General features: G+C 39.5%; 2 protein-coding genes across 3 annotated transcripts in view; both read left to right on the forward strand.

Moving 5' to 3' along the window:
* Window positions 1-918, forward strand: part of coq9 (coenzyme Q9 homolog (S. cerevisiae)) — an 8,160-nt gene extending 7,242 nt beyond the window's left edge. Inside the window, exon 9 of the mRNA XM_020585686.1 lies at window positions 589-918. Within this exon, the coding sequence (XP_020441342.1) occupies window positions 589-624 (36 nt within the window). The 3' untranslated portion in view covers window positions 625-918. The remainder of the gene's footprint in view (window positions 1-588) is intronic.
* Window positions 919-1,297: 379 nt separating this feature from the next.
* Window positions 1,298-7,290, forward strand: polr2c (RNA polymerase II subunit C). 2 transcript variants are annotated; one of them, XM_020585692.1, is made up of 9 exons: window positions 1,298-1,494; window positions 2,603-2,652; window positions 3,270-3,338; window positions 3,452-3,504; window positions 4,845-4,973; window positions 6,140-6,191; window positions 6,348-6,516; window positions 6,663-6,737; window positions 6,870-7,290. In XM_020585692.1, exons 1-9 carry the CDS (start codon window positions 1,409-1,411, stop codon window positions 7,012-7,014), a joined length of 828 nt encoding a protein of 275 aa, XP_020441348.1. In that variant the 5' UTR covers window positions 1,298-1,408; the 3' UTR covers window positions 7,015-7,290. The 2 variants fall into 2 exon arrangements, with proteins under 2 accessions (XP_020441348.1, XP_020441349.1); XM_020585693.1 differs by having other exon boundaries at window positions 1,328-1,343.
* The last annotated feature ends 3,563 nt before the right edge of the window (window positions 7,291-10,853 follow it).

The following is a 10,853-nucleotide window of genomic DNA, read 5'->3' on the forward strand; positions in this document are numbered from 1 at the left end:
CAACGTTTACCATCCAACCTGACAGAACTGGAGAGGATCTGCAAGGAGGAATGGCAGAGGATCCCCAAATGCAGGTGTGAAAAACTTGTTGCATCATTCCCAAAAAGATTTATGGCTGTATTAGCTCAAAAGCGTGCTTCTACTAAATACTGAGCAAAGGGTCTGAATACTTATGACCATGTGATATTTCAGTTTTTCTTTTTTAATAAATCTGCAAAAATGTCAAACATTCTGTGTTTTTCTGTCAATATGGGGTGCTGTGTGTACATTGAGGAAAAAAATGAACTTAAATGATTTTAGCATATGGCTGCAATATAACAGTGTGAAAAATTTAAGGGGGTCTGAATACTTTCCGTACCCACTGTATATGTGGAGTCCAATAATTTGTGCTTTTAATTTGAAATCATTCCTCAGTGATTTTTGTACAATAATTAAATAATGCATGAAGTTTTATATGGATTTATTCTCAATGTATTTTAAGAAGGTAACACTGCAGGGGCTGCATTTTACAAATTTGGAAAAGATATGTAAAGACATTTTAAATGTATTGATATAAATGTGGCTCATGTATTTTTTTGTGTTTTACAGCTGAAGAACCTGACGGGCATAAACCAGAGGCGATGATGTGAAATATCCCTGTCACACTACTCCTGACCGGACATGTAGTTTGTGTCATGAGCTGAAGTTTCATTTTCTTTTTGCTTCCTGATTACCTGTACGAAATGAGCAAGAGAAAGCTTGTCACAGGCAGTGGGTCTCCTTCGGTTGACCTGCAGGACCAGTGGTTTTGTCTGTTATTGCTTCACTGCCCCAGATCTCACTCTCCTGCACAGAATTTTTTTTTTTTATCCCCTTTGTATAAAGGACAGGATGATCTGTTATATTGTTGTTGGATCAATAAAATTATTATATATTTAACATTCTTAATTTTCTTAAATCATTAAAATAAAATAAAATCAGTCATCTACTGTAATTGTTTAACCAAGGCAAACACGAGTCTGGGAGGAAAGTCACTTTTGTGTAAAATTTGCATTGGGATTGTCTAATCTTTCTGCAAAGAAAAACATTTGCCATCAGAGTAATTTGAAATGTACTATATCACGCACCTTCCGCACAGAGGCTTTGAGTGTCTACATCACATTTTCCGACGCGACTAATAAACTACATTATATTAAAAACAGTGATAACTTTATTTCGAAAAGCAATTTCCAGGTGCTTGACCCGGATATTAAATGAAGACCCGCCTTCATGTCGTATTTCGACTAATCACTGATCAGAAAAACATCTGGCCAATTGGCGGGTGGTAAATATTTCCGTGGAGGCCTTCATCAAGCCTAAGCAGCGTGGGTAGTGTGTAATCGTGTCTGTAACGTTAAATGTGTATTTACTCGTTTTTTTCTTTCTAACAATGCCCTATGCTAACCAGCCGACGGTGAAAATTACAGAACTGACAGACGAAAATGTCAAGTTTGTCATTGAGAATACTGATTTGGCGTGAGTATTCCGTTATTTGTCCATTCATAGAGTGCGAGACAGAGAGCCGCCATTGTCCTCAGCACCAAAAGTTAATGAGCGTTTATACGTTTCACTGCATTATGTTATTACGCACTAAAACGTAGCCATACATGTAGAGTGGCCTTATGTCATTGTCTGTAAATTGTGTGTAGGAACCTGTTGTACTCGGCACTTTTAACCATGCTAACTCTGAGAAACGAAGCAGCCCAAGTAACTTCAAAACAGTGCTGATTTATTCAGTGAACACAGGTAAAAATTAACATTACACGCTCAGGTATCTTGCACCTCCAACATGCACGCAGGCAGCTGAAAGATGAAAGACCCTGAACCACAACAGGCCTATACATTATCTCACTTCGGGCTAACCCCATTCTACTCAGAGAGAGACGCCAAACCGTGACGTCTCTCGGTGCCAGCTTTGCAGCTGGCCAGAGCAGTAGTCAAAACATGAAGAAAATCAATGTGTGATTGTCTGTTGATTATGTGGTGTGTAGCTAAAAACATTCTAACACGACCTCTAGTGACATGCCATGGCATTAAACATAAGAAAATATTATGGCTATGGCTACAGTTATACACGTCATAATAATAATATTAAACATCCTGTCTTCTAACAGTCAACTCTTCTCTCTAGTTATCCTTGACCATAAGCAACCTGCAGCAACTCATGAGAATGACTAAACATTTAACAGCCTGAGCTAGACATCCTGTCTATTCTAAACATTTCTAATACATCAAGTATCTAACCAATATCTATCTGACTAAAAAATACCTAACAAACCTTAGTTGTAGTCATAAATATACACTCAACGTTAGGCAGGCACTACATAGCACAGATATCTCATGGTGAGTAATGTAAATTATTTCATTGTTCAAAATCTTCGGCAGTGTTGCATTGTAATATTAAATATAACATGATGTAAGGATCTGTAGCTACTTTTCAAAGTCATTTTGAGCCTACATTATTATTCAGGATTAAGTTGGAGATCAGGAAATGACTGAAAGTCAGACGAAGGGGGCGTTTTGCTCTAAGCACAGATTACAAGTTCTTTTACTTCATCTAAAACCTGTCTCTGCCTTTTTTCAGTGTTGCAAACTCTCTTCGTCGTGTCTTCATGTCAGAGGTTCCCACTATAGGTAACAGAACCTTTTTTGACTGGACTTACTTTCCGCATATTTGATAAGAATTAATGGTGCTACACTGTTTAGTTTTTGACTGGCTCACTGGCATTAAATACTAGGGCACCTAATGGGACTGAGTCATCGTTAGCAAAAATGTATTCGCCCATGCTTTTTCTGCTGTGACAAGTCAAAATGTCTGCTATGCAAAAGGTCTGTACTAGGACCCGTAAACAAAAGCACCTTGATGGAATTGACTCATTATTGAATGTATTTGTTATAGGGCTGGGTATCATTACAAAATTTTAGCATGCTATTAAAGTATGGAAGTTCGATGCCCTGCACTAATTTGTTAAATCTGTGCTTCTCCTACTAGGACACACCTAAATAGTTTTTCAGTCTGGTCCAACTATTACCCAATAATCAACTATTAAATACAGACATCTACATTCACCTGCACGAGTCACTCAGTAACATGCATATGCGCTGAAGTACATTATTGTTAGGTGTCGCATCAAAATAAAAGTTGAAGAGAGTGGCATGACTGCATTGCCATCATCGACTGCTAGCATTTCTTCCTAATAGTAATGTGCAGAAGGAAATAACTAACTTGCACTTGTTTACTTTATTCACAGCAATTGACTGGATCCAGATTGACGCCAATTCATCAGTACTGCATGACGAGTTCATTGCACATAGAGTTGGTATGTATCATAGCATTTGTGGTGAGCTTCTAATGTAACTTAATGAGTCATTTGATATAGTGTTAAAAAAAAACCATAAAGGTCTGATACATGTATGTCTCCTGTGTTGTCAGGTCTCATACCTCTCACAAGTGATGACATTGTGGACAAAATGCAGTATTCCAGGGTGCGTATACTGGTATAAGTACACTGATCCTTACTGATAATCAACCACTGCTGGTAAAAAAAAAAAATTGTTCCACATCCTAACATGAGGACAAAAACTTTATGATTTTACCAGGGGGTCAGTGACCCTCATATTCTAACAGCATCATCAGTAAAATATAGATGCAAGAAAAAGTAATGGCAAAGTGTGCGCCTCTGTGTGTTTGTGCGAATTCCCGTGCGTGTTCGTGTGCACGTGATTGCACGCACACCCAAAGCTGTTCTAACGGCGTAAAATGAACAAAATAGGTTTGTGTGTGTCCAAATTCACAACTCCTTTCTCTTAGAAGGTCACACTCTGTTACATGAACTATTTTGTGAGAATTGAGTCACAACATGGCTGCTGATGCAGGATCGGCTCTGCTCAGCCACTGTTTGCAGCGCTTTCTGTATGCACACTGTATGGGTTGAAACATAAGCTGCGTGAGTGCTCCTACACCTGAAAATGATATATAAAGTGCGTATTATTATTATTGATGTAATATGGAGGGAGTCTATGCATGGCTGTGCATTTCTGAATTTACACATCTGTTCACGCGTAGGAGTACCCACTCGGCTCATGTTTCAAGGAAATGCTAAATAGGGAAGTAACCCTGCAGTGACACGGAGCGCTGCCGACAGTGGCCAAGGAGAGGCCACCAGCATCAGCAGCCATGTTGTGAATCAATTCTCACAAAATAGTTCATGTAACAAAGAGTGTGACCTAAGAAGAAAAAGAAGGTATGAATTTGGACACACACAAACCTATATTTTGTTCAATTCACACCGTTAGAATAGCTTCGCGTGTGCGTATTCACGCGCGCGAACACACATGAGAATTCACGCAAACACACAAAGGTGCACACTGGACCAATACAACATCAAAACTGATATGCACTTCATCAAATCCCTTCATTATTAGCAAGTCATCCTTGCAAAAAAAACAGTGGAAAAGTGCATTTTGGTTTCATTTAGGCTGCAGGCTTTGAAAATGAAATCATGTGGATGACTATCAGAATTACAAGCTGGGACCAAGTACCTCAAAATTCATTAGGAATAGAGCGCGGTGCATAGCTTTATATATAACCCATATACCCATGATGCACATCAATTTGTTTTCCATGAGATTGTCTATGGCTAAACAGATACTGGAAGAGGGTCTTTGATTTTGCTAGTTTTTTCATATGATATCTCAAATCCTAGGTTCAATTTAAATATAATATATAATAATGTTGTATTTTATCAAAAGTCCTGCAGAGTCTGCTTTGGTTTTAACCATGTTGACTGAAGGGCAGTGTCTGCCTGTGTCTGTTCCTCCTGCAGGACTGTACCTGTGATGATTTCTGTCCAGAGTGTTCTGTTGAGTTGACTCTGGACGTTCGATGCACGGAGGACCAAACACGTCATGTCACCTCACGTGATCTTTTGTCTAACAATCCCAGAGTCATCCCAGTGAGTCTTTTCTCTGTTTACTGAAATCACTGACAAATATTTTACACATTGTCTAATAAATCAACAGAACATGGGACAGGATGTGGTGTCTCTCGGGTGTAGTTCCCCCCTCCATGACAATCTGCCACCTACAGCTTGTCTGTCATTATTACAGCTTCTCTACCCTGTGTTTTCAAAGTGCAATCCAAAAATCAGCCCTGTCTGCCACCTAGTGAAGGTCATGAGAAGTGTTTGGTTTTTTTTTTAAACAGGAGTAGTCTTTTCAAATGCTCAGCCACAAAAGGAGTCCAAAAGCACTGCCTGCCAGACTGAAGGGGTAGTGTTCTTTTGTGCAGAGTGAGTGAGAAAGAGGAAAAAGCAGGGCTAACATCAGTTTGGCTTTGGTAAAAGCAGACATGTCATTCCTTATGGATGTACTAGCATCTTAAGCTAACATGTTTGTTTTGGTAACACTGGCATGGTCATGAGTTGAACTTTTTGTTGAACTAATATGATTCTACGTTGGCACCAGTTTCTGCCACCCACGTGTCATCATTGATAGATGTAGAACAGTTTAACGCTGACGAAAGGGCACGAAAGTCGTTATGGCCCATTAACTATGGCCCAAATTTAAAGTGAACAGCACTGTGGCCTGACTTTGAGAGTGAATAGCAGTGAATGTTCACGCTAACAAAGTGAACAGGAGTCCTCTTCCCATGAGCGGTCACAATCCGATCATCTCCCGTACGGGATTTGTCAATGCAGCACCTTTGCCAGATGATGTCACCATCCGTAGTGGCGAAAGTTGAACCAGATCCAACTTTCTCACTGCACAGGCATGTGTCATTTTGCTGGAGCCCCCTGCAGTTCTGGTTTTGGCGGCAATGAACCAATCTCCCATAGAAATGAATGGGGCGAGCTGCGTTTATTCACACCTTTGAAACTCAGTCTGAATACACTAGCTTTGAACTGGAGTCTGCACTTTGTACAGTTTGTTGCAACTGGGTGTCCATAGTTTATGTCATGCCTTCAGGAAACATGACCAGAGGGGCAAACAGCGGTAAGGAGTGCTTTTTGGTGAGAGTTTGTGTTGAGTCTTAATAGACCCTCTAGTAGCTAAAGAGGATAGAGTACCTTTGAGTGAAAACAGCAGGTAAAGCTGACAGTGTTTTAATTTGGTTTTCCAGGTGACTTCCAGGAGTCGAGACAATGATCCCAATGACTATGTTGAACAAGACGGTAAGCCTAAAGCTGTTTAGATGGATAAACTAGGTGTTAAGGTCCTTGTCTTTACCTCAGCCATTTTACTGTCGTGTCTTTTTCCATCATTTTTAAATATTTTGTTTTTCTTTGCTGTCTCCAATTCTTCTTTTGTCATTTACTTACACAACACAGACATTTTGCTGGTGAAACTTCGTAAAGGTCAGGAACTGCGGCTTAGAGCATATGCTAAGAAAGGCTTTGGAAAGGAGCACGCCAAGTGGAACCCAACAGCGGGAGTGTCCTTCGAGTATGACCCAGACAATGCACTGCGGCACACAGTATACCCACGCCCTGAGGAGTGGTGCGTTATCTCTTCTAGTATTACTCCTCATGAGGGTTAAATTTGTAACACAGAATGATCATCACAGAATAATTCCTCCCACCCCTCCAAAAACACATTGCTTGTGCATCTATACCAGCCTAAAGTATCACCACTCTGATTTTCAGGCCAAAGAGTGAATACTCTGAAATTGAGGAGGATGAGGTTCAGGCTCCCTATGACCCCAATGGAAAACCAGAAAGGTGAGAAAATCATTTATACATGTGTACACTTGAAGTACAAGACATGTTGTAAGACACATTTGGCAGCAGTGCATTAAAATGTAAACCTGGGAACTACAAGATAACTTGTCCATGGCTGATTTCCCCCTTGAGGTTCTATTACAACGTAGAGTCATGTGGCTCTCTGCGACCAGAGACCATCGTCATGTCAGCGCTAGCCGTCCTCAAGAAGAAGCTCAGTGACCTGCAGACCCAGCTGAGTCACGAGATCCAGAGTGATGTGCTCACCATCAACTGATGGCATCTCACTAACGGATCAGGACTTTTATCTTTATGAACAGAGGGTTTTAGGGTCACTGGGTCACATGGTCCACATCCAAATGTTGTTTATGGATCACCTCCAGCCCCAGCAGTGATTATAAGTTGGGTATGCTCTGGCGCACAGTGTGTGAGAGGGAGTTTGCTGCAGACTGCTACAAATTTAGTTCTGCTGCAATTAGTGTAACACTTGAAAAGTTGGACTGTTATGTTGTTTGATGCTACCTTTTAAATAAACTTGGTGTTCGTTTATGAAGTCCTCTGTCATCCATCCAATTTCTATACCACTTAGTCCCAAACAGGGTCACGGGGGGCTGGAGCCAATCCCAGCCAGCTACGGGCGAGAGGCGGGGTACACCCTGGGCAGGTCGCCAGTCCATCGCAGGGCTAGCACGCAGATGAACAACTACTCGCACGCAATCACTCCTACAGGCAATTTAGAGACACCAGTCAACCTATACTGCATGTCTTTGGACTTTGGGAGGAAGCCAGAGCACCCAGAGAGAACCCACGCAAGCACGGGGAGAACATGCAAACTCCGCACAGAAAAGCCCTGGGTTAGCCAGGGCTCGAACCCGGAACCTTCTCGCTGGGAGGCAACAGCGCTAACTGCCACCCCACCCCGTCCTCTGTCATAACTCTCATTGGCTTTAAGATTACTTACATTTTAAATACATATAACTGGTCAAACACCTGGAAAAGCAGGGAATAAACAAATTAGGTTGGTAAATTATGTTCAAAGTGTGCAAAGAGAAAAGTGAAGCCAGTTGAAATCAATAAGAACTACTGTACTGCCCTCGTGCTACGTGTCTCGGTAGAACTAGACAGTCAGTTAACGTTAACTCAGAATCCAAAAAATTCAAACAAGGCTTGCTTTTCTTGTTATTTCTTTTAGTCGTTTTCCAAGTTATGATTTTCTTGTAAAACTGTAACAAATACAAACAAACATAGTACATTAATTAAACACAAAGTGAACCCGCCATTACACGTACATAAACCGGACACTAATTGGACATATTATTTTACACACGAACGTCTAAATGTCTACTTTACATATTAGACCACTTTAAATCAATAATACTGTATTTACTTACAGGCAAATAATGTCCAAAACTCAAATGAGAAGACGATGTCCGTTCTACAACAAGCTAACATGAGCTCAATGGCAAAAACGGAAGTGAACTTCAACAAAGAACAGACCTATGAAAGACCACAAGGTGGCAGCTTACTCACATCCCTATAAACTATCATAATGTGAAAAGCTAAAACTGCATTTCAATGAAAGGCAGCACAACTACAAAAATGCATTTTCTGAAGAGAATGCGTATGGATGCTGAGTATGAAAGATCATCCTGAAAATGCTGAATATTTTGACACCTGAATGCTTTTGCTACCTGAAAATATGCTGAAGTTGGAATTTCCCCATTCATTTGAATGAGGCAATATTTCAAAGGTAAGGTTTACAAAAAATCTGAAGAGAATCATAACTGGCCTTGAAGAGCTGAACATTTTCATACCTGAAAGTATGCTGAAGTAGAATATTACTTGTTCATTTTAATGGGACAAGATTTTCAAAAAAAAAAGCTAAATATTTCAAAAGCATGAAATTTAGAAAAATTTGGAAGAGACACATGAATGTCCTTGAAGAGCTGAACATTTTTATAGCTGAGAAAGCTAAAAGTATGCTGAAATAGAATTTCCCCATTCATTTGAATGAGGCAATATTTCAAAGGTAAGGTTTACAAAAAATCTGAAGAGAATCATAACTGGCCTTGAAGAGCTGAACATTTTCATACCTGAAAGTATGCTGAAGTAGAATTTTCCCAGGCATTTGAATGGGGCAAGATTTTCAAAATAAAGCTAAATATTTCAAAAGTATGATGTTTAGAAGAATTATGAATAGAAATACACCTGAAATAGCTGAAAGTATGCAGAAGCTAAATTTTCCCCATTCGTTTGAAGGAGGCGAGATTTTCAAAACAAGTTAAATATTTTCAAAGAATGAAGTTTACTAAAGTACTGAATAGAAGCATGAATGTCCTTGGAGAGCTGAACAGTTTGATAGCTGAAAGTATGCAGAACTAAAAATTTCCCCATTCATTTGATTGGGGCAAGATTTTCAAAATAAAGCTAAATATTTCAAAAGAATTTAAAGCAATTTTGATAGCTGAAATGGCTGAAAGTATGCTGAAGTTGAATTTCCCCATTCATTTGAATGGGTCAAAATTTTCAGAATAAAGCTAAATATTTCAAAAGTATGAAGTTCACTAAAGTTCTGAATAGAAGCATGAATGTCCTTGAAGAGCTGAACATTTTGATAGCTGAAAATATGCTGATGTTGAATTTCCCCATTCATTTGAATGGGGGATGTCCTTGAAAAGTTGAACACGTCGATACCTCAATGGCCTATATAGCTGAAAGTATGCTGGACTTATTAAGTGCCAAAAAAGGGTGGAAGATCCCAGAATAATAATAACTAGAAAAATTGCATTTCCTGAAGAAAATGCACGTGTGGATGTGAGATTTGTAATGCATTGTTCTGAAAATGCCTGAAATCAATAGCCAAAATGGCAGAAGGATGAGAAGAAATGGCTGATGTTCTTTGTTGAAATAGTTGAGAAGAATTGGCTGAGGTTCTTTTTGGAATTATCTGAAGGATGAGATGCAGGAATGTCCTTGAAGAGCTGAACATTTTGATAGCTGAATGACTTTTGTAGCTGAAACTATGCTGAACTCATAAAGGTGTGAAAATTCTCATTTTTCCCCACTGAGCAGGTGTGTGTGAGTGAGTGAGAGAGAGAAAGAGAGAGAATTCCCAATTACACCCAATGTGCAGAGAAGGGATAGTGGTTATATTGGTAGAAGGATGTTGGAGATGGAGCTGCCAGGCAAGAGGTCTAGAGGAAGGCCAAAGAGGAGATATATGGATGTGCTAAAAGAGGACATGAATTTAATTAGGGTAAGCGTAGAGGATGCCGAGGATAGAGTTAGGTGGAAACAGATGATTCGCTGTGGCGACCCCTAATGGAAACAGCCGAAAGAAAAGAAGAAGAAGATACTATCTCCACATCACTTACCCCGCTTTCACGGGTTTAAGTTACCTCTGTTTCTGAAACTGAAAACTCCCGAGTTTTCCTCATTTCGGGGTTAACAAACTCAGAGTTTCAACAAAACCTCCTTCTTGAAACGGGCCCCTGATGGATAGATTCAACATACAACAGAAGGACAGAAAACATTACAAGCTCATGCACAAAATTAATACTTTCCAGTAGAAAAAGACCATTTGTTTGACTTTAAATCACTTTACTCTTGACTTTAATCTCTATCCAAATAGTTTATTTTTTTGTTTTATAACAGTTCATTCCTTTTATTTTCATTTGATCCAGTCTGCTTGTCTTTTTCTAATCAACAGGTAAAGAAAATACACATAGAAAATGTTAGTCTAGCTAACACATGCAAATTAAGTAATTAACCCAGAGGAGATGACCAGTTTTTAAAATAGTTTTCATTAGGGTGGAGTGTCAGCTGGTAGTTATGTAAAAGGCTTTTCACATTTGTGTGTTTTATCCTTGGGCTAATGTCAACCTTTGGAATACACAGCAGTCATATATTGTAACAATACCTGAAATAGCAAAATTTCACATTGTGAAAACTATGCTCTGAATTTTCAGAGCAGTCCTCACAATATCAACATCACTATGATTTGACTGAGAAACAATTTTCCCCATGGTGATCTTGATGGTCTGTCTGAAAATGTGAACTAATGAGGTATTAACCCAGCCCAGATAGCAAGCATATGTGGGCCGAATCTGGCTGAGT

This window comes from Monopterus albus, unplaced genomic scaffold (genome assembly GCF_001952655.1).
Source record: "Monopterus albus unplaced genomic scaffold, M_albus_1.0 scaffold373.1, whole genome shotgun sequence".
In the NCBI taxonomy this organism is placed as follows: domain Eukaryota; kingdom Metazoa; phylum Chordata; class Actinopteri; order Synbranchiformes; family Synbranchidae; genus Monopterus; species Monopterus albus.